We start from the raw sequence: 27,694 nt of genomic DNA on the forward strand, positions 1-27,694 counted from the left end.
AAGTTGCCGAATAAATAAAACTTCCTTTATTTGTAGCACACAAAACGTTTAACTTGAGGATCGTATATGGGAATAGTATATTCATGTGCCGTACGTATACTTATGGTAGGCAAGGGGTTCGTTTATTGCATTTAACATGTATTCGTATTCGAGACACAGAATAATCTCTCCGCGGGCCTAGGGAGTACAACATTAACAACACTTTACTATGTAGTTACGAATTTGTTTAGCACTGGGTAATGTTTTATTTGCGTTTAGCAACAATTTGGTTTCTGCTTAGAGGTAACAACCAGATATCAATATTCATGCGGAAGTTAAAAGGTACAACTCTCAAGTGCCAGCGATTCCTAGCTAGACTATACATATATATACACAACTCGTCGTCGCCATTTGGCCATCTTAGGTTAGAATGTAAGTCGAATGTACAATGGTTGGCTTACAGAGGCCGTTGCTCAAAGCAAGGCCAAGTCCTTTCTGCCCCCTTTCATGTCAAAGGATAGCAGGATTTCAGTTGCCGGTTCATCTTTCATGCTGCCGAGTTCTACACTGAGGGAAAAGTGGTTTTGAAAAATACATTTTGAACAAATTCTGTCTTTAAGTACAAAAATTGTAAAGTAATTAATTTAATTTGGTTCGAAAAAAGAAGCAGTCTTTAAACTAAATTATGTTGATTTTATTAAATTTAACTCGTTTAATATGATATTATTTTATCATTTGAATCAGTAATGCTTACAGAAAATATAAATAATAAATACTGTAATTTGAAACTATTTAGTTAAATCATTAGATCATAAGTTACTTGCGTGCAGAGAGATGAATCACCATCATAATAAGCAGTCTTTACTTCCAGAAGACTCATTTACATTTTCCCTCAGTGTAGCCACCTCAGCTGGCGAACTCTAGACCCTGGCATCGCTGTACTCGATGCGAACCACGCGTCTTGGCCGCTGCCCCACCGGCAAGGGAATCGCCCCCGATCCCGAACCCGTTCCGCGCAGCGCCAACAACTCCCGCGGCTACAACTGCGTCCGCTTGGGACCTCCACCTGATCCACCGCCGACCACTGAGCAGGTGGCGGATCCCTCGCTGGTGGCCTCCACATACGAGTAGCAGGCCGTCTCCATGACCAGCGGATGGCAAATCTCGTAGACGGGCACCTTCAGACTCGTCTTCCTCAACCCACCCAAGCTGCTCTGTGAGCTCGAGCTGGGCCCAAACGATCGTCACCTGGGATCGTTGCTTATCTCGGAGTGGTGCAGCTCACTCTCATCGCCGAAACTGTGGGCCGCCGCACTGGGCGTGATGCTGGGCGTTCGGGCACGGATGCGAATGGCGGACATGTCGGATCCTCGCCGCGAACTTTTCAGCGAGACGGACTGCCGCGAGCAGAAGCACCGGCAGATGATCCGCTTGAAGGCGAACCGGAAGTCCTTGGAGAACAGCGCGTAGATCATGGGATTGACCGCCGAATTGCAGTAGCCCAGCCAGAAGAGCACCGAGAAGAGCAGCGGATCGACGCAGTCCTGGCAGAATGGCCGGATGATGTACATGGTGAAGAAGGGGCACCAGCAGAAGATGAACATGCCGACTATGATGGCCAGCGTCTTGGCCGCCTTGGTCTCCATGCGGAAGCGCTTCACCTGCGCCTTGATGTTCCGCCTGCCCATCTTCTTGTTGGCCGGACGCGAGTGCCCGGAGGAGCCGCCAGCCTCGCTGGTGTTGCTCTGCCGCCTGGCCAAGTCGGGCAGACCCTTGCCCACCTGCAGGTAGCAGGAGCTGCTGCCTCCGAGATGCTGCTGCTGCTGCCGGTAGAGCTGTGACTCCGTGGACTCCCGCCCATTGGTGCCGTTGTAGTGGACGGCGAACAGGGCGTTGCCCGATGGCCGCCGCCCATCGTGACCTCCATGATCCGCGTGCCCGTGCCCGGCCAGCTCGCTGATGTTCTCGCTGGAGGGATACGAGACCGAGATCTTGATCTTGTCGTGGTGGTGGTGCATCCGCCGCGTGGCGTACTTCGATAGCCTCTCGGGCGACGGGGTGCCCAGGGTGGTGGTGGTGCTCTGGGTGCTGCCGTTGCTGTGCATCGAGTCCTGCTGGTTGGAGCCCCTTCCACGATGGATGCGCAGTGTGAGACGCTGCTCCTCGAAGCGCGAACCGATGCCCTTGGAACCTGGTCAAAGAGGGGGAAAGAAGGTATTATACACAGGTATTACATTTCGGCGGTGTTGTATATTGCTTGTTTCTTCCCTTTCTCTCTCTCTCTCTCTCTCTCTCTCTCTTTACCCCTGAATATCGCTCATACGCCCTGCTGCACGCACTCGGAATTCGTTGCCTACTTCACGGCTTTTGGCCTCCCTGGCCTGGAAAAGAGCCAGTATTCGACAGCTTGCCAGATTGCCAGCCTGCCTGCACTTTAGCAAATTAAACGCGTAATTATGCAAATGTTGCGCCATAAACGCGACAAGCACTCGACGTTGTCGTAGTCCTCGTTTCGGTGTTTTCCGCCCCCCTCCCCCCGCCACACAATCTCTTGCAAGAAGCGTAGTCCCCTTTAAGCCGCCTTCAAAGCGAACTTTATTTCATTAACACAACCATTTGCATAATCCTCGCCTTCTCGCTCGCTCAGCCTGCGCATATGTTGGCTGCCTTGGCTCGCTTTGCATTTATTACTCATACGCACGTTTAACTGCTGAATACATTTTCATTACTCGACCCGCGACGAGTAATGAATAATCGGCGCAATAATGCAATATTTTACTCGAGCCATTACTGGCACTGTTGCTTCGCTGCTTCTCGACTACTTCGGTCGCATTAAAAGCTGGCTTATTGTCCAAGAAACACTCGAGGACTTTAAGTCTGCCCAGCGTTTTATGGACACTCGGTTGGGCAGCAGATCATGTGACTCACAGGCAGACAACTTATATACGTGGGCGAAGTCCTATTCAATTGGATTGCCATTTAAGAGGGGTTCCGAAAATCTATAAGAGTTGTGAGCCTGAGTTTTATGTCATTCCTTGGAGTAATTATTAGGGTAACTGATAGGGATAGAAATTACTATTTCATTTTGATGTAATTTTAACCCAGAAAGTCGTAAAAAGGGTATTATCAATCCAGTTGGTTTAAGAAATAAGTAAAGTAAAGTAATTTTAAAACTAATTCTTCTAAAGTCTTTAATCAATACAGATTACTTTTCCCTATTAGAGAATTTTCCATTTTCTTCAGATAAAATAAAAAAATATCTTTTGTTAGCGATAGGGAGAGATTAAGACCTGATCAAGACCTAATCATATCCCGAAAAGTATACATATTAGAAGGGAATAAGATCGTCGGTTTAGATCATAACGTTTGTGATACTTGTTTAATGTCACGGAATGTTGACCTCCTGTCAATACCTGTTAGTTACCCGTTGGTATTTGCCAATTTCTGTTTTCTTCGTCGGCACTTGTTTTTATCTTTTGTCCTCACTTTGATTGGTTTTCATGTTTGCTTTGTTCGTTTTTTGTTTTTTTTTTGTTTTTTGCTGTTTTACTTTTATTGAAAATGCAGCCGACTTACACAGCTGCGATACACACATACATATACATTCAATATATATCTGGATTAACTAATGCGTGTGAGAGTTTTCCTCAGCGCCTAACACATGTACACAAACAACGTAACTGAAAACAAAGGGCTGCTTAACGTCTAACAGGTGTATCTCCTGGTGATCTGTATCCGTATCTGTATCTCATATGGTAGGTATAGTAGTACATATCTATATGGTTTAACATAGCCTTAGGTCTAGGTAAATACATGAAAATTATTGCCATACAGTTACAACGTCGTTCAATGCGAATACTGACAGTTTTCTTTCATTTTCTTTGAGAAGTGGGATGCGTCTGCTTCTGCGTCTGGCGGTGTGCTTACAAAAGTATCAAAAAAGCGAAATGCATTGTGTACACAGGGGCATCCCCCCATTTTAGAGGACGCGGCCCTTGCAGAATCCACCCCGCCGGATGCGCCGTTGCGAACCGGAAACGGAAGTCGAGCACTCCGCCTCCTGCGGCAGCGAGGAGCTCCGCTGCAGCGGACTCTGCTCGTAGCTGCCGATTAGTCAGCTAAAGTCCACCCCATCCCCGTCGTCCGAGCATCCGGAAATGGTCTTGTGGAATGTGGCCGGGGCCATCAGCGCTCGCGCGGCTATCATCTGGAAATTCTCCGAGGCGCGGAAGCCACTGCGCGTGCAAACGCATCGGCAGACGATCCGCTTGAAGGCGATGCGGAACTCGTTGGAGAACAGGGCATAGATCATCGGATTGATGGCCGAGTTGCAGTAGCCCAGCCAGAAGAGCACCGAGAAGACCGTCGGCTGGATGCAGTGGTCGCAGAAGGCGCGAATCAGATACATCGTGAAGAAGGGCAGCCAGCAGACGATGAAGCCGCCGACGATGATGGCCAGCGTCTTGGCCGCCTTGGTCTCCATGCGGAAGCGTTTCACCTGGAACTTGGCACTCCGCTTTCCGGCCCGCTTCTTGGCCGACAGCGAGGTGGTCGAGAGGCCCGTCTCCAGGTCTCCGTCGCCCGCCGAGGGAGCAGCTGCATCCAGATTGAAGGTGGTCTCGCCAATGTCAAAGAGGCTCGTCTTGAAGGAGGCACGTCGTCCGTTGGCGCTGCTGATTACCGCATAGTGGGGCGAGGGAGGCGGCGGCTGCTGCTGCTGATTACTCGAGACATCCAGGACATTCTCGGAGGAGGGAAAGGACACCTTGATGGCCACCTTCTCGTGCCGCTGGCGGCAGACGCGCATCGACGTGGCTCGCTTGGGGGTGCCGCCCTGAAGGTGATCCTCGCCAGAGGCCCCTGCTCCTCCACCTGCTCCACCACCTCCGCCTCCCCCATTGCTGTTCACGCTGAGGGTCGAGGACATCGAGTGCACCGAAAGGGGTGTGCGCTGCGGGGTGGAGCAGGGTCGTCCGCGGTGGATGCGCAATATCAGCTGGGACTCGTCCACCCGATTGTTGCCCGACTCGCGGGGACTGCCTGCAATTAGTGAGTGGGAGCAATTGGGCGGAGTTTGCTTCGCGGTTTGACCACCTCTCATGGATTAATTTCGGTGGATTGGTGGCTTTGTGGCTTGTGGTTTGTGGCTGGGTTACATGGATCGGATGTAAGACATTCAGCTTGTATTGTACATGGACATGTGTGGTTAAATGGTGATTGAGTTAGATACATTCGCATAAGTAGATGCAAGATACATTTCGCCTTGAGTAAGGTAAAAACTTTGCTGACTGACACTTCACAGAGAGCGGTTGACTAACTACGAACTGGTTACATTGAGATAGGTTTAATGGTGGAATAAACTTACGAGTAATTGTAATTGAGTATTGGAGTATGTTTAATAAAATGCTGCTCTACTTTTGTAAATACAAACATATTATTTATAGAGAGAGAAAAAAGGGGCTCATTCCATTATTAAAATCTAGTACAAGATAAACGTACAAATATTGGAGTTTGTCGAATGTTCTTTGTTTTTTTTTTCTTTTTTTGGTTGCGTTATTTTCGGTTTACTAAAACTAGGACCAGGCATTTTTTTGGACTCGGGGCTACAGGGGTTTTATGGATATTGATCACATCATTTATAACTTTAAAATATGTTCGGTAATTAATTGTTATAAACAAGTTTGTTAATTTATTTGGGTTTATTTGTTTTGGCTTTGTCTATCGGGTTTTTTCGCCCGCTGGGCATGGTTTTATTGGCCTAATTTTATTTATTATTCTTTGTGGGATAGGTCGAGGGATGGGCTGGAAGTGGAATTAAAATGCGAAATGTACTCCATGGAATTATAAGGGAGAATGGTCGGTTTAATGGGAGTACTCAAATAAATTGTCCCAATCGATTTTAGCCACCTTTCGCAGAAGTGGCTTAAGTAATTAACCGAAAGGGTCGAGCTCATTACTTATTGGTTACTCTGGCATAACAGACAGCTATCATTTCCGAATTGTGAACTGAATAAATATTGGCAACGACTCGGATGGGTATCCATGTTGAGCAAACACAGCATCATTTCAAGCTATCTTAATTTAAAGCGAGGCATGCCGCATTTTCATTTGCATAAACCATATTAAACCTATTGAGAACAAATATGGTTCGCCTATGAATAAACGAGAGTGGGCGAAAGGAAAATGTGTTCAAACAAGAAGCCCAACATATGCAGGATACAGTAAATAAAAAAGGATACACTATTGATTTTTTTCCACTTTTGGCCCTTCACCCCCCCGAAACGAAAATGAAAGTTAAACAAACAATTTGTATACAAATATATAACGAAAAAAATATCCTAATGTATGTACATATGCCAAGATATGAAGGCGCAATCCCGGCGAAAGCCTTATTCCTTTTCCCTCTGTCCAGAGCCTCGGGATGTTTCGCATCCTGCGGCGTTGCTTATTTAAATAAATGTTGGAATAACTTTTGTCTTCCACTAGGGATAATCCCTGCACATAAATGCACATGGAAATGCTTGGCCGGATTTCGCAATTTCCATTTGGCATTTTACATTCGCCGTTGTTTGCTGTCCATTAATTTGGCATTTACAGTTCACTCGCCACATTTTTGTGGGTGCTTTTTGTGGCCTTTAATTGAATGGCATTTAATAATAATAAAACCGTTTGGCATTCGCCTGAATGTCTGAATGTCGCGGGGTAATTAGCCAGAATTGATTTGTCCGCCGCCAGTTGTTAATGCTGGCGGACTTGCATGTGCGCTGTGTTTCTGTGTTGTCGCCAGCTTTTGACCTTTGAACGATGGCCTGGCCGGGACGTAGACAGGAGACAAGTGGCTGCAAGTCAAGGCCCAGGAGGACTCAACTCAAGACCGGCTGCCAGGGGCAGCTCGCACGAAAGTTGCTCGGATCCCTGCCTTCGCTATCCTTTCCTTTCCCTTCCGTTCTGCACTTGACACAGGGCCAGGGTCACACTTCTGAAATTTCTAAAGCCTAACAATAACAGTAGCCCCCGCCCCCTCGCCCTTCTACCCGGTGGTCGACGCCGTGAACCTCGACAAGTTTTGAACTTGAAACTTGATTACCTTCAAAAGCCACTGAAAAGGCGCGTGGGTTGGATGGTAGACCTATGTGGACCTCCAAAAAAATAATGAAGAACGGGCAAAAGCATCAGAACCACCCGCATTGTGTCACGGAGTGATTTCAGGCTTTTTTGCACGCACATTCAAGTGGCCCATGTACACGGCCAGTGCTCATAAAAATAATAATGGGCAAAATAATGGTGTGCCTCTGGTAAAAATATATATTTTCAAGACATTTTTAGAATTTTGAAAATTCTTAACTATTAATTAAAGTTTAGAAAATACTGAAGGCATTAAAAATTGTATATTTGCATTTATTCATTTTTTTAATATTACATTTTATTAAAATAAATAAATATTTGCGAGCAATATAGCAATAACAATTTTAAGTTTTTCGAGAATCCCATTTTTTAAAATCAAAATATATAACAAATTAATTAAATCCAAATATTTAAGTTAAAGAAATCCAAATACTAAAATAAAATATGAAATCATTTTTAATTTTTTAATTTTTAAGAAAAATCTTAAACCTTATAAAATCCACATGAAATTTAAAAAAAGAAATAGTTAAAAACTTTAAATTGAAGGCATTGATTCCTTTTCTTGGCTACTATTATTTTGAGTACCGCTGTGTTTTTGGAAAACTATAACGAGCTGGCCCGCGTGTGGGTGTGCTGGTAAACAGCAGACTGCCAGTGTGTGTGTGTGTGTGTGTGCGAGGAGACAAAGCATATTTCAAGGCTGCCACACGCTGATTCTCGCCTGTGTTGGTGAGGGAGTGGGTGGGTGGCTGGGTGGCCGTGTGAGCTGCTGGCAAATCTGAGCTTTGTGCTCAAAATGGCGCCAACTAACGACACTGCCACTGTCGGCAAAACAAAAACAACTGCTGGCCCCGAAAGGCACTTGCACTTGCCTTTGCACTTCCCTCTTCCGTTTTTCAAATAGACTTAACTCCAATATGGCGGCTGTCGGCGCCCCAAAGTATGCAATCACTTTTAAAATGCAATTTTCGTAGCATACATCCCAGAGGCAGCGAGATTTGTGGGGCTAATATATTAGCAGGAACATCGATTTCCCCTGGATTTCCCCACACGAATGGCCCTTCTATTGATTTTCCCGCCAAAGTCAGTCGGTCAGTCGGTTGGCTTAGTTACTGCAGATTATCACCATGAATGCGTGCGCCTGCCTTTAGCCATGGGATACATTATGTAAGATGGGACACATCCGAGATATCCGTGTGCCCAATGAGCTGATCACGCGGAAGAAAGTGCGCTGTGGCCATGGCCGAGTAATGTGGAACATATTAAAATAAACACTCGATGCCAGTTTAATGTGGGCTCCGCAGACTTCAAAAGGAATCGGGAACCCGGGGATTATCGCCAGCACCACAGCACGGGGCCTCTGGAGGTCTCGGTCTCCAGTGAGGCCTAAAATGACAAAACCTAAGAAAATATAAATTTGCACAGGCAGCAAACAGAAAACCGAACAGGGAAGTCATATTCCTTATTTTTTTGTCTTAGCCCATGGGTCGCTTTCATGTCTGCCATTTTCTGGCTGCCTCTAATGGGCGAGCTTCAGCTCTCATTTAATCCCGACCTCCTTTTTATCTAAGCCGATTTGTTTGATGTGCTTCCTCAGCGTTCATCGATTTTTTGCCTTTGCCCATCACGGAATATAATGCTAATTATGATGCGTGACTTCTCCTTTGAGCATGTGATTGATATAATGCTGTGATAATTTAAAGTGAACAGGATTTGGATTTCGGGTCTTAGGGGATGATTGAAATCTTTAAGGAAGATTTGTATTTCCGAAATTGGAAATCAAATTGGGGAAGATTGGGGTTCATAGCAGGTTGTTCACAATTTTAATTTGGGGCGTTTTTGTTTATCTCACGCCTCTATATGTTCACTTAGATGGGTACACTAGGCTAATTAATATTTATGAGTTAGGACCTAGCGGTGCTAATTTATAATGACATTTATTTAAATAACGTTAAGGGGATTTAAATTACAGGGACTTTAATTTAATCCGTATTTTACAGAGTTTCGTTTTTTTATAGGGATGTTATTTTCTGCTCGCTTTTATAGAAATCAGAGCTCTATTTGCAGAGGGTTAACTTTGTAATGCTTGGGCTTTCACTAAGTGTATATGCATATGTGTATGTATATTTATAGAATTACTCATTTCCAGGTTATTTATCATGTATATTTATGTGCAAAACACAAAAACAAAATGCCGACAATAATTGTATGTGTGTGTGTGTTTGTGAATGTGTGCGAGTAGTTATTTATGAATGTAAATTTAGTTGTCTATTTTTTTGTTTTTTCCGCCGTCGTCGATTTATACAGTTCCTCATGTTTGCTGAGCACCAAGTTGTGTTGTTATTTACTTCTGCGACAATTTATGCTTTTCAGGGGACGAGGACAAGGTCGAGTAGTGGGTGGTGGGTGGAATGCTCTGTGTGAGTCTGTACACTTTTCGGTAAAGGTAAAGGTAAATCGTAAATCGGCAAGGTAACCAAACTTAAAAACGGGACAAACGGGACGTCACACTAATGACTACACGTCGAGAGATTGGAAACTGTTTAGCAATCGATATTAAAGCTGAATAAAATGAACTAGCTACGTGATTACGTTACTTATTTGGTAAATCGAACAAATATATGTATACAAAGAGAGAGAGATGAGGAGTATCAAAACCAAACTGTTAGCTACGCACACGTTAGGACAAATTGTGACAAGGTGACAAGGATCAAACAAATCGTGTCCAAATGAGCTTGAATGGTAGTGGTGGTTTTTCTTTGGTCAGTTGGTTAGCTACTACGGATGTGACTTACCCTTGGTGGTCTTGAAGCCCTGATTGATGGCCCTGGTGGTTCTCACGGCCGCCCGATAGATGCGCCAGTAGAAGAAGAGCATCACGAACATGGGTATGTAGAAGGATCCTAAAGCGGAGTACAGGACATACCCGCGATCGTTGGTCAGCTCGCATTTCCAGGGGCAGCTGCCGGAAGTGGTCACGAGTCTGTTCTGCGGCGGTGCGTTCAGCAGATCGAGATCCATTTCCGCTTCCGTACTGCTCGACATCGAACTCGAAGTCGTCGTCGTAGTACTTGTTGTACTGGTCGAACCCATGGCCGCCAACCGAATCTCCGCGGATCCATCGATGGGGGCGAAATCGGGATCGTAGGGATTGTAGGCGTTGCCATTGCCCACATGCGGCGGCGGTGCCGACACTTCGTCCTGTTCCTTAATGCTATCTAAGCCTAGTTGACCAGCCTCCGAGCTTGACATCGTGGTGGTGTAGTAAAGCGTATGGTTTCCCTTTGGATAGGTCGGCTGTATGACCGCCTGGAATGGCAGAGAAGGGAGATATGAGAAATATGGGATCACGGGATGACACTTGATATTCCTGAGGACCCCATTAAAATTCCACCCTCGTCCTGCGCGCACCCTCTTCACGGCGCGCTAAGAAGCCAATAAAAATGCAACTTAAAGCGGGTTATATTGCCAGAGATATTCGCCGACGTGTTGCGCATAAATATTACTCTCGTGCCAAAAGGTGGCGTTAACAAAGAGCCAACAAGAACATCCCGGCCAAATAAATGCCGCTGGCTGGATGTATGTGAGAACATGTTATCGCCATGTGGCCCATGAGCCGAGCCTGCTGTGCTCTGCTTTGCTTGAAATTGAATCGAGCGGAGGGGGGCGAAATAATAATAATCGATGCCAACAGCCTCGACTCGCTAACCGGGTTGCGATATGCGATTCAGCAGGCTGAATGCCCGATGCCATCCATTCAAACGTGGCCCATTCAACTGCACTCAGCCGCTGCAGTTCTGAATCGAATTGAATCGAATTAAATTGAGTCGAGTGGAATGCGAATGAGTGTCCTTCGAAGGATACATTCTCGTGTGCAGCTACGATGAAGCCATCATATCATCGCCACCTTGAGGCAGTGCAAACCGAGATAGCCAAAAGGCAGGGCCAAAGGACCAGAGATCTGATTACCCACTGACTGGGGTGGCCATAAATTGTACTCTTCTTGTTGGCAACGTTGTTGCGGCATGTGTAACACATCATTATCAGTGCCATTGCGTAAGAATAATGGCAAAAGGGGAGCTAAATTAGAAAAGGAACCAACATCGCCCCTCCGCCTGAGAAAGGACCAAACTCGTGTCTTGTTTTACGGTAATTTTGGCACAAATGAGCCGGATTGCAGTCTCTGGCACGAGCCATTGTCGTTGTGGTTGAGCAACCACTGCTGGCAACCCCAAAATGGTGTCAATGACAGAATGGCCCTCAGTTTTCGGGGGCCCCGAAAAAGCAACTTTCGCCCGTCGCCTGTCGCCTGGCTTTTTGTGTTCTTTACGAGGCTTGAGCGTGCTAAAAACAGTTTACCGACTTTCAATTTTGTCGGCCTTCTTTCGGCTTCAGCCCTTTTGTGGCAGAGACAAACCGCGCTTCCCCTTGTTAATTTATCGCATCGGGTCACTTGCGGGTCAGTTGCTGGCCCAAACTCACCTTTTGATCCTTCCAGCCGACTAGCGGCGGAAAGCAAATAAAAAATGATAGTACCCAAATGCCGGCGATTAGGGACTTGGCCTTCTTCGTGGACATTATGCTGGGGTAGGTGACGGGTCGCGTGACCGCCACATAGCGATCCAGAGATATGGCACACAGGTTTAGGATCGATGCCGTGCACATCCAGACGTCGACGGCCAGCCAAATGCGGCACCACAGATCGCCGAATATCCAAACCTAGTGGATAAAAAATAATGATAAAATAAATAATATTAAAGATGTTTTGGAAAATATGTTTAATAAGTAAGCTCAGTAAAGATCTTATGCTCAGAAAAGAACTTAAGTGTATTACAATGAAATTACAGAATATGAAAAAAGTTAATAAACCTTAAAAAATACTTTTTTTGGTATTTGATTTATTATTCTTTTATTTTTTAGTTTAAATAAAAGGTATTTTCAGAGGGAAATATATTCTTAAAATCAATATTATCGCCAAATTATTGCCAAAAGTTAGGACTCACCTTGAAGACCTCCCAGGTGGCCGAGAAGGGTAGCACCGCCAGACCCACCAGAAGGTCGGCAACGGCCAGGTTGACAATGAAGAAGTTCGTCACGCTGCGCAACTTATTCGAACAGAAGACGGCGGCAATCACAAGGCAGTTGCCACCGATGACCAGAACGTTGATAAACTCGAGTACGGCCAGGGAGATCAGATTGGCTGGTTCCGTCCATTTCACAGATTTGATGAGATCCTCGCACTCTGTCTCATTCATGGCGGTACTTTTGAGATGGGTGTGTATCTGTGTTCGCCACCTGCAACGGACAGAGGGAGAGCCATTTGACTTTCAACAATACTAATTCGCCTAAATGCTGCCACAACCTGTGGCCTCGCATGCCTAATTAATTTATAAAAGGCTGGTCTATAAATAGACTAAAAATGAATTAAGTGGTCGTTAAACAGGAAGGGCCAAAAGAAATATATAAATGTGCGTGGGTTAGACATGACCAAAAGGGCATTACTCTATTTTGGGAACAATGCAAAATGTGAAGGCAGCCCCATTTACAAATTGGCTAATATTTATTGAAAATATTAGATTTAATTCTATAATTGAGTCTACAAATGGGAAAAAATTACTAATTATTTATAAATATTTTAAAAGATTACGGTTTCTTTTTTCCCAGATATGCCCTTTAATGAGTACCACAAGTAAAAAAGCTCGTTACAAAGAGAAATCGCCTTAAAGCAAAAACATAAAACAAAGTAGGTAGGGGAATGTTGTGCTTCAGAGACCGAAAAACAAAAGAGGATATACCATAACGCCGTTGGCGTATTTGCTTAATTGCTTTGTAAGACAGCATAAGCGCAACCTTCAAGTCTTATCCGATGCTGACCTGCGCCAATAATGGAAAATTAAATACTTGCGGATACATAATACCGCCATTATAAAGTGCGTCGCGAGCAGGGGGAATTTCTGAATGGAATGGAAACGAAGCCATACACATATCTTGCTCACTTGGTATTCAGCTGCAGTTGCACATTGCAATTTAATTGCCGTAATTAATTGCGGTCGTTTATTTTGTGCGCGCCTGTGGATGGGGATGTGTGTCTCGGGTAAAATCTATCAATGAATTGGCATGCGAATCGACACTGACAGCACATTTTCATTATCGAGGGACTGAATGAAGAGATGTTCATTCAAATAGCTGACATCGCCGGACATAATAACCGATAAACTACAAAATCAGCTAAACAAGCAATCAACTGCCATAAAGCGAGCTCATTGCCGCTCATTCAATATTCGCGCACGATTTGGTTGCTAATCAATATTTGAAATTATTTTTGACTTTAATGGCTCGGCCGACTGCCGGGCACGCACCCCAAAAATATTCGGGGGAAAGAGCCACCGAAATACAAATCCCTCAGGTCGATTTTCGGGGTAATTGCCGGGTATGAAATATTCACAGCACGCAACAAATCGATTAAAATACACATTCACTCTAAGACTAATCCACTGCCGCAAATTGTGTGAACTTTTGGCAAGTAGCCCCCACGGGCCAAAGAACACCTGTTTTGGTCAGTTTAATGTTTGGAAAGGTGCTTTCAATAATGCAGCTTGGATCCCATGAGCCCATAACAAATGTCCAGTTGCCAATCAACCAAACCCAGCAATATGAAAACGACAGTGTACACTGTACACTGTACAGTGTAGCCCCATATCGATTTGTAAATTACACTCGGCGAATCATTGATTACGGGTTAAGTTCAAGGTAGCACTTTGTGTTACGAGTGCAACCTTTGTGGACCGACGACCGAGGGGTTAATCAAAGTATGCCCAACATTTGGCAGTGGCTCTGGGATATTTCGAAATAATGCCAATCCGGGCAAGAAGTGCGTGTACGAGGCTCGCATAAATTACTCGCATGACAAACAAAATGCAAAGGCCAAAGAGGAGTTCGGCGAAAATTGTTGCCAGTTGTAAAGTTTAAAAGCATTTTCGCCCGGGGCCGTGGCAGGAAAGCCTTCCTCAAACTGAAGCTGAAACTGAAACTCGAAGGCGGTCGATGGCATTTTCTTGGCGCACAAAATTTGCATGCCGAAATTTGCTTTGTGGCAGCTAATAAGGAGAAATGCCCAAATTGAGTTGCACGCTGAAATTCGCCAACATTAAATTGCCGAGCGTAATAAATAATTGGCATTTAAACCGAGTTGTAAAAGCTTTTTCCACCCACGCGACCCACGTGGCGTATACGCATTCCCTTTTGGCTAATACCCTTGGAAAATGAGTTGATGTGAAAATTGAATAACAAACAGCAGCATGTTGGTAATTGAAACTTTTCACAAGATTGTTGTATTAACGCAAAGAATGTATTTGGCATTTAAAAAATATTATAAATTATATAAACAAATATTATAAATTATAAACAAAAAGAGTATTATAAGTTTAAGCTAGCCGATGCAACACGGCCTTTTTTGTTCCATTACGCATACGCCTAGTTGACGATGACATAAAGAGCAAAATTTGAAAAGAGTACAAGCTCAGGGGTGGCGCTTTGAAGCAAATTAAATTTAATTACCGCAGCATTAAAAAGTTAGCGGAGTTCCTTAGACGAAATTAAAATGTCAAAAGGCGTAAAAAAGTTTTAAATACATTTTCTGTGAGTCATGTATATATATTTATGGAGATACAAATTACTGTTACACATTCATTTTCTACTAATGACTCAATTTAAAACTCTCAGTAATATTTAACCTGCATATTATTTACAGGGTTTTCTTTACCTTTTCTGATTTATTTAAATCCTTCAGCAATTATTTTTGTAGGACATGAATAACAAACCCTATGGCAATGCAACACATAAAAAATATTTACATATTTTATTAAATTTCAAACCCTTAATGAAATATAATGGTTTTTCTCTATTTTTCCTCGCTTCAATGGTAGCAGTTCATTTCTCAACAAACACTTTTTAATGCATATTTACTGAAAAACAATAGAGACAGTTTAGCTGACAGATCTTGTGCATACAAATTAAGCATGAAATTCCATTATCGCAAAATAAATATTAAATTACGGTCACAATGACCCAGAAGGAAGGTGAAGTTTTGTAAAACCACTGCACTTTCTCCCCTCATAAGGGGTGAGAACCTGGATTCAATTTGTGTGGCGCAGCCAGAGAGGAAATTAAAAGTACGAGCAACGAAAATAAAACCACTGCAGAAATTGCAGCAAATCAGATTTCTGAAAAGTTGGCAGGGAAATAAATTGTGGATGCCAGGGGCATTGCAACAAGTTGATTAAGATAAGGCCAAGGGGCAATCCCAGAATCGGATTTCATTAACCATTATATATAGTTATCTTCGGATTTTTTTGAGTAATTTGCAGATTCTAAATTGAATTTAATTTTGTAATTAGCTTGTTTGAAATTACCTTTCGCATGAAATGAATATTTCAACAAGTGCATCAGCATGATAAACCCCTCCTAAAAAACCAAAACTGGGACTAACAATGCCGCAACATTTGTGGCGTAAAATCAAGTTGCCACCAATTAGCCGGACGCGTAGCTTCGGCCGCTAAATGAGTTGAATTAAAACGCGAAATTCGCAACAATTTCCAGTGGCCACATAGCCGGAAACCGAACCATTACACACAGCCGCAAAGGCTTTCAGCCCCACGCAGATAAAACAATTTTGCGGCTTGCTGATTTCTGCCAACTGCAATTGCCCGACGACAGTACCCGCAAAAAACTTTTAATTTAATTCAGATAATTGCGCGCAAATGGCGCCCAAAACATGGGGGATGAGATTCCCCCCACTTTTAGATCAAATAAAGCCAGCCAGGCCTGAACTTTAACATTCGAAACTATCCCGGGGGCGGCGAAATTCACTTTAGGCCCTGCAAATCCCTTAGAGTGCGAATACAACTACGTAATTGAAAATTAAATGCAAATGACAGGCCAAAGCCTCTCGATGTGTTCGCTGGATTTGTCCAGATTCCCGAGATTTGTGAACTGCTCCAGTGATATCTGAAGAGGTCTTGTCAAGGGAGTTTCCCTGCTCTCTCGGCTGAAAAGCTGATTTATTATGAAAATTACTTCAAGTAATTAAAATTTAATTAATGGCTCGCCCTCCTGATAATGTTAAGTAGTTGGGTCATTAGCAGATCTCCTACTTTTTCACTCCTCTTGCCATTTTACGAGGCCGCGAAACGTGTGGGTACGCAGCTTTACGGCTGCCATCTGCTGGAGACACATAAAAGTGTGCCCCATCTAGGGGATATATATTCATTGGATTTATTGCCGCTCATTTGGCCAACGGTAACGGTAGCTGCAGCAGCAGCAGCAGCTAGGCAAACAGACAACTACAAGATAATCAATGTCGGGCGCACACACATCATCGTGTCAGAGTTGATTGCAACATTCACGTGGACATGGGTGTGGCGGAGGAGGGGGAAGGACAAATTCACCATAGCCGTCGGCGAAATGTGCAGCTGACAGCTGCTGTGCAACTGCAGCAGCAACAACACACACCCATGGCCACACAACTAGGACGTGCCTACGACTGTCAACTGTGTTCGCTTCCAGGGCACATACTCCTACTAGCTTCCCTAACTCCCTGATGAGGAGAACGTTGGGGGCGTGGCAGGACGTGCGTGCCACTTTGCCACAAAGGCAACGGAGCAACGGGGCAACGGAAATAATAACAGGAAATGTTGCCAACTAAATTTTTAACGCACAGCACAAGTTCTAGCAGCAGCTTGACTAATTGTGCGCGACATGCTTTCCATTCCTCACAAGTCCTTTGGGTAAATAGAGTCGCAAGCAAATTGTTTGATTGATTGCTGTTTGTGTAAGTTGTCAGAGAAATCAAGATACACGAAGGAAAGCGAGTCCTGACCTAGAAAGTAGAACCTTCTAAAAATAGCAAAGTGACTTTAGTCAAAGCTTTTGAATTGACTATCGTAAAAGTAATGTACTACATATGAATAATTATGCCTTTAAAACCTTTCAGAAAAATTAGTGCGAGATCCTTAAGAAAATTATATACTAAGTTGTTTAAATTTCATAAATTAATTTAAGCACTTTACTCTTTGGTTAGAAGTTGACAAACCATTTCAAAAATCAATATCAATTCCATAATCTTAGGACTTTAAATATTTTCTTCTTTAAGGTAACATAAACCCATTTAGGGAGGCCCCAGGGCTACCCTCGTTTAAAAACAGCTACCTTGAACCTTAAAAATAGACACCCTCTGATTTAGTCCCCTCTGGGTATTTAGTGTACTCACCAATATCAGCAGTTTGTTGGGTAGTTGTAACCATGAATTACAGCTCGCTCGGTGCTGTTGCTTTATGGCCATGTTGTTGATGTGGCTGCCGTTGTTGAAGCTGCGGTTGTGCCTGGCAACCGGTGGCCAAAGCGGCTGCTGATGCCCCTGCCAATAGTGCTTTCGATGGTGAGTCCGATACCAAGAGCGATACCGATGCCGATGCCGTCGCTCCAGTTGATTCCTGTGCGTCTCGTGGCCCTCGGCACCCGCAGGCTGTCTCCATCCAGAACCACTCCGTTCCGGGGGGTCAGTAAGTCAGTGTGTCAGTGAGTCAATGTGCCAATATGTGGCTCTAATAGTCGAATAGCAGAGGAGTGCGATATCGCTGTTTACACTATTGTTGGCACGACCCGCGGTTTACATATCAAACAAGTGTGCAGCAAACACTCTGATGTCAATTATTTGCGGGTCCTGCTGAATATTCCACATGGACCGCCAGAAATAGCTGCAATAAAAAGGGAATAGAAACATTTTTTTATAAATCACACGGCGTATACGCAATTTATATCGTTCAACAAGTTAACACCATCACGAGAGTGTTGGCAGCTTGTCAGTTCGTTAGTGTGAGCTTAGGAAGTTATCAAAAGCAATTTCCAACTACTGGCAATTTTTCTATGTACTATACTAGATTTTCCAGAATGTCACGTTGCCAGAGTTTAAATCACCAGATAGTTCAAATCGTTTGTGGGCGGGGGTGTTTTCGGATTTTGTTAAATCCAATCGGTTTTCTCGGGCATAAGGCAGAGACTGACAAAAGCTATCAGAATTTACTAATTGCCTGACAGGAAACTTTTGCAAGTGACTGTGCAGAAGCCGTGAAACTTTTCAGGCCCTGCATTCCACTGAAAAGTTATGTGCAAAATAAATAAACAAGTAAGTTGTTCGAGCGATACTGGCAAGTAACTCAATTTTGATTGAGTGAGCCTTTGTAAATTCTGCCTTCTGCCTTCGGCCTGCTGACTGCAGTTTCAACTTTGGTAATTCTTAAAGCATTTCTCGTCCTGATTAATTTGCCCATTTCGCCAGAATTTTCTTCCACTTGCATACCCTGAATTTATTCCATTTTCTCCCATTTCACACGCCGTCAGCTTGACAGGGGAATTCCGAATCCAGATGGCCTTCTCTTCGGAGCTCCGAAAATTAAATGTCAAACTGCGTTGCCGCAACTGTGAAAAGATGAGAAATTGCATTTTCACAGGTAATTTGCATTTGCTGCCATCTTTTACTTTCGATTTTACATTTCGATGCCAAATGCTCCGCCGCCCACGAGCGAAATTGGAGCGGCAGAATAACAAGAACAGGGATAAAATCGATAGGTAATCAATGTTTAATAACTTGAGCGTGTCCCTTGACCATGGAGTCTCAGCCAAACTGAGCCCAACTGGAACCGAATTGAACCGGCGCGGCTGTCAACACTGTAAACATTGAATAAGTCATGGGTGCGACCGAGTGGGAAAGTTTCTGGCGCCTTTGCGCATATTTAATGGGAGTATTTTAATAAGACCACGTCTCCCCGAAAATATCCCCAAATCATTCTGGTCAAACAGTTATATATTCGTATTATTGAGCCGAATGCGTCATTTAAATTTTCGGCGCGTTTTGGCCAACAAGGTCAAATCATTGTCAGGGCCTGGCCTTCGCCAGAAGTCCGCTAATAACCATAATTTGTATTTAATGACATTCAGCATTCGCTTCCTTGGGCCTGGCCAATTTCTATTCATTTGCCCACGGGGCACACCCAAGACCATCCGGAGTGGACACCTATTAATAAATATATTTATATTTGCCTTATGGCCCAACGGCACGAGGACATTGATTCATTTTAAAGCAACTCCTCCTGGCCAAAAGCCATGAGATTAAATGGCGAAAATATGTATATGCTAATTTAACAGGCTCTTTGTGCGCCATTATGGCATTATGCACTGCCTGAAACGCTGATCTCATTTATGCTCGTGCTCGCTAAATTAAATCAACTCACCGGCTTTCAGCTGGAAATGTGCACCAAGCCACGTCATGTGCAGGCCCTTTTATCCCTAGCCCGAAAACGACAAGTGACTTCCGACGAATTAGGGGGCAAAACTGTGCGCTGCATGCGCTATTCACTGGCCTGGTAAACTAATTAGTGGCCTGCCGAATGCATAAAAAATATAAAAGTGGGTGGCTTCCAAGCAAACAGTCACGAATGGGCTAAGTATAAATAAAGAGGATTCCCGGAAACCAAGGTGGAATCTCATTAACTTGCGCAAACACAGAGCAATCCAAGGGGCTAAGTAATATGAATTGCAGAGCAAAGAACTTCTGGCAACCCCAAATAAATCACACAAAGACTCATTAAATATGAATTTAATACGTTCAGACCTCTGCGTATTAGCATAGTAATAAAGGCTTCAAGTGGTTCCGATTGTTCAGCTCGATAATGATGCCCTAGATGGTCGTAAAAAGAAGCATATAACCAGGAACAACATCTAGATCTACATCTGCATACGTCATCGACCAAGTGACCAAGTGCGCTGTGTTGCCAAGTGCGACAGGGCGAAATCACTCGACTGCAAAGAGATTGAGATTCAGGGCCACTTAAGTGTCATTACATTTGCCTTCGCCTCGCGTTTCCTTTTTGTCCGCATTCATTTGTGAACGTGTTTGTTTGTTTGCCTGCTTGTTTTTCCCCATTGTAGCCATTCATTGTGCACTCTGCTAAGGTAAAAGTGGGTAAAACAACTGTAAGCATCTGGGCAGGGAGCCACCGACTTGTTTACTTTATGCAAAGTTTGTGTTTGCCCAATAGGATTATTGTTAATACAGCGAATGTATTTATACGCACTTATTTTTGGCCTGCCGAAATAATGAATTTATTGGGCGGAGGTTAACTCAGGATAGACAACTTTGATTTGAGCAACCAGTCCTTAAAGAATATTTAACGGTTGGAAAGTGTAAACAACTTTTTTAAATTTAATTTAGAAAATGTTTATAATTTTAAAATACATAATGTAAGTAAATTATTATAGTTAAATATTTTAAATGTCCAATTCTTCACTGGGATAATTATTTATAAATATTTTAAATTTTATTTATATATATTATTACAAACATTATTATTACAAACATTTGCAATGCATTATTCAGAAACTACTTTCGAATTTAAATAAGCAAGAGTTTAAGTCCAAATTACATCAGCTTCCACTGGATAAACGTTTTGTGGAAAGCATTTCAAACATTTAAGTAGCTAGGAATTACTTTAAAATGGCGCACATTTGTGTGTAAGTAGTTAATGGCTTTCATGCTCATTGCCGTCCTAAATGTACACAAATCCACCCGCATGTGCAGCTCGTCTAACAAAAGGTTTTATGTGCCATGCACAACGAAATATAAAAATTCACGCTAAGCCAAACCCTTCTTTCCCTGCTTCTATTCCATCTGCAGACACAATCCCCATCCCCCAAGCCTTCTATTCCCATCTCCATCCCCAAACACACATGTCAGGCGTTGTCTTGTCTTTGCCTTTACATACAAAATTGACTGTGAAAACGCTTTGGGCACTTTGGTCCTCTGTTTGCACACACACTCTCTGGAATCGTCCTACCATATAGCTATGTAGTATAGTGCAGACTATATGGTATATACACAACTTTTCCTTTTATGCCTGCGTCTATGTCTATGTGTCCATGTGGCATTATGTTCGTCGGTCGTTTCTAAACATTTGTATTTTCGTTTCGCGCTGCTTTGCTTTTTATGTGCGAAATAATTTGTGTTTGGATTTTATGCTGTCATAAAAGAATTTCCCTGGCAAAGCCTGAAACTGAGCTCGTTGCAGTAAAAAACGGTTGAAAAAGTTGCATGAATGGGCTTGGGTTTGGAAGCCCGAAGATTTTCACATTTCGCCACGCTTGATCAATTAACTAATGAATGTCACTATGTGCTGAATGCATGAACAGCTGCAGGAGTCTATTGATTGGATTTGCTATTGGTATTGGCATTGACTTTTGTCAACACGCACGTAGAGGCAAACAAAAGTCAAATGTTGCCCCGGAGGCAAGTTGCAAATTAGATTAATTACATAGTCACACACCCAGGAAACCAATTTGGTTTTCAATTCATTCGATTTGACGTGGGGGGTTAAAGTTCAGGGCTGAGTAATCGAGCATCGAACAAGCGTCTGGATTGTAAAGACTATTTCATCTGGCAGTGACATCGAACAGATAGCTGGCTGCCAAACTATGAGTTGTTGCCAATTCGGGCTGCCAATCAAGATGACAAAACAATTGAAATCAAATCCATAAATTGCTTTTACCGAGCACACAAAAATACATTTTATTTTTGCATACGATGCAATCGCAAATATCGCAATCGACTTTATCTACAAAACTGCTCGGGCGTTGAATTCGGAATCGGAATCCCAAACATGGCTCGTGTCTGGGGCACTTTGCACGATTCTCGAATGGCAGTTGGACCGACTGACTGGCTGGCTGGGTCGTGGAGGTGTGCAATTAATTCAAAAGTGTCTGGCGAAGAAAGTTGCAGTCATTAATTAGCATTTCCAAGCATACATACATATATACCCATAGACACTCGCTAGTGAAAGTTCTTTGCGGGTCCTCAGTTCATTTGGCACGTTTCGACTAAAGAATACTTAAAAAAAAAAACGGAAAAGAGCCCAAGGACCTGGGAGTAAAGCTCATTTCCGCTTTATATTTAAACACTTGGGGGCTAAAATGTTTGCTCTACTATTTCCACGCAGTGCAAAATCATCATAAAAGGCAGGGAATGAAAAAATAAATAGCCCAGGCCCCAGAGAGTGGCCTCTCCGGTCGATGGACCATGGAACTCGGAGGTGGGAAACGCTTAGCAAGTGGATTTTTAAATTAGTTTGTCGACTCGACAACGATGGCGACGGCAAAGAAGACTCATCGCCTCCCCTCTTAGCCTTCATTTTGCGCAGATAAAAGCCAAGTTTTGAGACTCTTTGCAACGTCCTTTTTGGGCGAATGGACTTGGCCGACTCCTTCTTGCTTATTTAAATGAATTAGGTGATTTTTCAAGAGCTAAGCCCGCCACGAGCAGTGAACTCATTTCCGTTCCAGTTGCTCTTGGCCATTGGCCCTTCATGCTTCATTTGGCCCCCACACTTTGTGGCTGCATCGCGATGAGCTGTTAATTTGCAGGCCACTGCGTGTCAATCAAAACTTTTACGAGATCTGGCCCTGGGAAAATTTGATTGCCTTCCACCTTCTAAGCATCAAAACACAATCATCTTGGGGCGCCAAGAAGCCAAATGAAATGAGTGGAAAAGAAAAGCCAAACACTGGGGGCTTTGAGTCATAAAAAGTGCTCGCTGAGTGTTAAATACATTAAGCAGATACTTTCCCATACCAAGGAGCTCACTGCTTTTTTTCGGCAGATTCCCGGCCCACACGCCGCATACGCAATATCGTGTGTTTGCCATTGTTTTCTTGTCGCTCCTGTCTGTTCGTACATGAGTCGAATTGCGCATACGACGCGTATGCCAAGCACCGGGACGCGAGGTGAGAAAAATTTGCAATAAAGCTGCAAAGTGGCACGAAAAGGGGGGCACACAAAAAAGACCGCGTTGAGGATTGAAAGTGAAAGGGTTCCTCCTGCTCATTCGCCCCGTTTTATTGCCGGGTTATTGTTATTTAATGCCAAGTTTAATGCCAACACACACAGCGCGCCAGCGAACACCTAAAACAATTTCATGCCCGCCCCATTAATATATTTCAACTGGTTTGGTTTGGTTTGTTTTGTTTTATTTCCAAGTACGTGTGGGCTTTCCCCCCTTTCCTCAGTTCCCCTCGTCTTTTTTTTTATTGTAAAGTTTCACCCTCGGGCCGAGTGGCAAGTCATTTGCTCCGCTGGTTGCACAATTCTATGTTGACGCTCTTTTGTGTTCGACTGGGCTAAAGAATCTCAGGTTTCGGTGGCTTATGCACGTAGGTTGCCATTGTCGTTTCAACTGGACAAGGAAGCAATTTGAATGCCTTCACAGAGCGCTGCACATAACACAGAATTATGTTAGGGCCAGCTTTGTTACCACTCGGAGTTCGCCTTCCCGGCTCCCAGTTCCCATTTGCCAGTGCCTGGCCAGGCGTAAAGATTGCCAAAGTTAGCTATAGGGACATTGGTGAAAACGTGATTTCGGCCCAAAGAAAAAATAAAAAATGTTTGTTCCTAAACTAAAATAAGGAGATCTTAAAAAATTCATCAAAAATCTTTGTAGTCTCTACAGTTCTTAAAAATCACAGTACAGTATTTAAATACATTATTTACATTTAACATATAGTTAACGAGTAAAAAACCATACTTTTATGATACAAAAATTAAGTTTCAAAGTTAAATTAGGATTGAAAAAAATTCTTTAAAGTTGTTTGTTATATTTGAACTCTTCTAGAACTAAATATATATTTTTGTAAAGGGTATGTAGAACTCGGAATGCTTCTATTCTAGCCATATTATCGGAAAAGCTTCGGATTTGGGTATGCCTGGTAATTAATGTCGGAGAGTCGTGACTTTAGTCGCATACGGGTAATGTCTGTTTGAGTGTCACTAAATAAGAGTCGGGCTGCCTGGCATTTCACACTTTAAGTTGAAATAAATGGGGATACATTTAAAAACCTAATTTATTACTACATTTTCCTCTCTCGCTCCGTTCGGCTGGCAACCCGTCTGTCTGTCCTGTCTGTCCGTGTTATTGGGCCGGTCGGTCCATTGTGGCCCTGTCACAACAACTTCCATTGTTTGCCCCCATTTCACCTGTCAACTGGCCTTTGTGTCTGCTAAGCTTCACACTCGCCGGCAGGAAAACTTGGAAGATGGGCGGCAGAACTCTTGCCAAGCACTGGGACCGTCGCACTTTGGTTTCCATTGTCAACAAGCCAGCCAATTTAGTTAATTAGGCTACCGAAAGTGAATAAACAAAATCTGTAACCGAAGGCGGACGACGGGCACGTGCTAAGCTCTGTGTGAAAAAAACCGCAAAAATGCACAAAACACTTGACGAATTTTTCCGTTTTGCTTCGTAATTTGAATGCCACGCGCCTTTCCCCGCCTGCTAATTGCGTCGTCGTCGTCGTCGCCTTCGTGGATGTGGATGTTGATATGGGTTTGTAATTAACTGAGTCTATGGATTTATAGCCCGTTCCGTTTGGCACTAATGCTTTTTCTCAATTCGCGATTCTGCTGGTGGCGATGCATAATGTGTGTTAAACAAACTCAAAGACGGCATCTAAAGACCCCTGAAACATTTTTTTTTTAAATATAAAAATTTATAGGCAATAGAGATTTTCTCAAAATAATTTTAACTTTATTAGAACCAAGAAATGAAAGCTAAATATTAAGTTTATTAAATAATTTTCTTGGGTTTTTTTTAATTCCCAGATTTTCAGTCGCAATAAATATTATAATATTCAAATTAAAATAAATAAAAAGATTTGAAATTGCAAAGATTAGCTAGTGTTTTGTACACTTTAATAAGAGTATGTTCTTAGATTTTACCATTTAATTATATTAAGAGGGCCATATTATATGATAAAGACCTTGTTATTCTAGAGCAAATACAACAAATATCATAAAAAGTTTATGGCTGAATATATGAATAAGCTAAATATATTTTTATTACCTAATGGTTTTCACAGTGCGATTACAATTAAAAATATATTTTTCCATTTTATCAGGTCTAACTCGCTAGCTCACAGACTTAGTATATATTCAAAGCCCGATCCTAAGATCTTTTAAGCTAATATACCGAAAATGTAAATATCTCAGAAATTATTCTGTGCCATAAACTCGGGCAGACTCACCTGCATAAATCATCGCGATGTCGATGGCGATTGTGAGCGGAGTTTTCTGGGCGGGATTAGCCAAGCGGCCGTCGCCGAATCGCTTGGAAAAGCGGTCAAGTGCCGCTCCGCCTGGTGTTGGTTTTCCGATGCACTTGCAGGCGTTACGTTAACCGGCTCCCCAGATTGCTATATATATTCTCTGGGGGTCTCGCGACTTGTTGCCGCGGGTTGTGTTTGCTCTCGCTCTCTTTTGGCAATTAATTGGTTGTCATGCGTTGAATAATTGCACGCATTTTGCCTAAAATCTCCATACTCAGCACTTGATTTTTGTTTTTCGTATTCAGTTCTCTCAGTGTTTTGTTGATCTTTTCGATTGGGCGTTGCTAGGCCGGGTTTTTGTGAAATTAATAGTTTGTTTGCGCTAGAATTTGATTGAAATATGTTTTATTTGTTAATTGCGTAGATTGGCAACATTGCACTGGCAATTTATGGCAAAACAATTATTTGCTGTCATTGCTCAAACAAAGCAGACACAGCAAGGCGAAAGAAATTCAATTCGGATCTGCTGGCTGACATCATATTCAGAAATGTTTATTTTTGCATATGTGGCACTGTGACAGCGGGACAATTATCAAAATTGCACTTTGTCAATGCTATGTTTGCTTTGGGTGACAGAAGGGAAAATTGTTTGCTAATGAGGGAAATTACGAAACAAAACGAAACGAAAGCGAGCGATTTGATTAGCCGAAACGAGCACGGCGCTGAAGAAAACCCCATAAAATCACATAAGACACATTCACACTCGTTTCACACTCGCGTCTTCGTAATGAATGCACTCACTCGCTCCGCGCGTTGCGAATTTAAATAATATTTTTGTTTTTTGACCAGAAAGCACGTAGCCAGCTGTTGCGAGCTTTAGTTTTGGTTATCAATCATGGGTAATCGCTGGTAGAAATATTAATGGCCAATATCCCATTGCTTCGATCGTGGATTCGACAAGAACTGAAATCACAAAATGGTGGAAACAGCTGTTTTCCGCGATCACATGCACTCGGCTCTTCGGCAATTCACACACACACTAGAACACCATTACACCCACACAGCAGGGCTGTTATCTACCGTTATGTGCCGTCGGCAAGAACCGTTAGCCAGTTTTTCTCCGCTCGTGCAAATTGGCACAACCGACGCGGCAGAATTTTCAACACGAACTGAATTTCCAATCGCCAACTGTTGGCTCACAGGCCTCGGGCCGCGAACGAACGGAATGGAACAGGGGGAACGATGAGATGGATGGAACAGCGCTCAGAATAATAACAGAATTTTCCCAACAACGCGCAACAGTCGCTTTTTCGGCGGGGCCGAGGTGGAAAATCGCATGCGAGTTTTCCTTTCAGCAGGCCAAGAAAGATCTGATTAATTATAATCTCTTGATTCCCTTAATCTGCATTCGCCTGCAGCCAGTTGAAATTCCCTTTGATTTGCGACGCTTTCTGGCTTGTTAACCTTTTGGCCAGACAAATAAAAGAAGGCACGCATAATAAATTGGCAAATTCGGAGCAGGAGCGGCAGAAAGGATGTTTCTGTCCGGGCTGCAAAAAAGGACACACACTTGCCCCTTTTTTTTCCTCTTTTTAGCCTTATTCTGATTATACCATCCGTTGATTTTTCTAGCAATTTCATTTTATGACAAAGTTCCTCCGACTTCAATTTGCCCAATTTTCCATTAGAGCTGCGGAGCGTTGATTGCGTAGAGCGTTCATTTTTTACGATTTTTAGTCAAGTTTTTGGCTTACAATTTCGCCAATAGCCAATACACCCGATTGCGAACTCATTATGGTAGTTCCATAGAAATGTTTAGAAATGTATGCGGAGTGGTTGGAGGGCATTTGCCATGCAAGAGCTGTTGCGGCCATTATTCACTTGATTTCTGCCCGTTTAATCGACTCGCAGCCCAACTTTTATCTCTCACTGACCTTTGGCCCGTTTTGGTCTAGCCCAGTAATAATGATAAATGAAAAGAGAACGCCTCTGGGCCACGCCCCCTCGCCCCTTGCCTCCTTTCATGTGTGTGTGTTTGTATCGCCTCTAATTAGGATAAACAGATGTTGCCGAAAATTAATTACACATCACGAGCACATGAACAGCCTCCCAATTTCCTTTTGCCAACTCCTCATTAAGCCGGGGGCCTTCTAATCAAAATGACCGCCATCATCATGATGATATCCTTTCGGTGGTATTTAGCTTTTCATCTATTTCCAGGCGGTCCATAAATCTCGTCTGTTCAGCTGGGGGAAAAACATATTTACTTTGCAGTTAGTTTCACGAGGATTTGCATAGCTAACCAGGTGAATCCACTTGGATGCGCCGATTGTGTCCTTTTTCAGTTGTCGCGAATATCCTGTCAGTGCAGTTGAAATGCGTAAGAATTGCAATTCTGCTCTTTAAACTCCTTGTTGCCTTGAAAAGGGGACAAAACAGACCTCTGTTG

At 43.2% G+C, this 27,694-nt stretch overlaps 1 protein-coding gene across 2 annotated transcripts; it reads right to left on the reverse strand.

The window, feature by feature from the left end:
- Positions 1–26,416, reverse strand: Oamb (Octopamine receptor in mushroom bodies). Of its 2 annotated transcripts, none has more exons than XM_070216487.1 (7): positions 26,326–26,416; positions 25,225–25,627; positions 17,372–17,858; positions 12,108–12,399; positions 11,587–11,823; positions 9,900–10,413; positions 1–2,170 (listed from the first exon to the last, which is right to left on the reverse strand). In XM_070216487.1, the coding sequence occupies exons 4-7, from the start codon at positions 12,357–12,359 to the stop codon at positions 1,224–1,226; spliced, it is 1,950 nt and encodes a 649-aa protein (XP_070072588.1). In that variant the 5' UTR covers positions 12,360–12,399; positions 17,372–17,858; positions 25,225–25,627; positions 26,326–26,416; the 3' UTR covers positions 1–1,223. The 2 variants fall into 2 exon arrangements, with proteins under 2 accessions (XP_070072588.1, XP_070072589.1); XM_070216488.1 differs by lacking the exon at positions 1–2,170 and adding an exon at positions 3,335–5,019.
- Positions 26,417–27,694: the final 1,278 nt, after the last annotated feature.

The sequence above is a fragment of the Drosophila takahashii genome, chromosome 3R (assembly GCF_030179915.1).
Source record: "Drosophila takahashii strain IR98-3 E-12201 chromosome 3R, DtakHiC1v2, whole genome shotgun sequence".
Lineage (NCBI taxonomy): Eukaryota > Metazoa > Arthropoda > Insecta > Diptera > Drosophilidae > Drosophila > Drosophila takahashii.

Bases quoted from the DNA above. Each gene is read 5' to 3' on its own strand.
- Oamb (XM_070216487.1), bottom strand. From the start codon at position 12,359: ATGAATGAGACAGAGTGCGAGGATCTCATCAAATCTGTGAAATGGACG. The intron at 11,824-12,107 runs GTGAGTCCTAAC...TTTATCCACTAG, and splicing joins CCACCTGGGAGGTCTTCAAG to GTTTGGATATTCGGCGATCT. The intron at 2,171-9,899 runs GTAAGTCACATC...CTCTTTGACCAG, and splicing joins GGGCTTCAAGACCACCAAGG to GTTCCAAGGGCATCGGTTCG.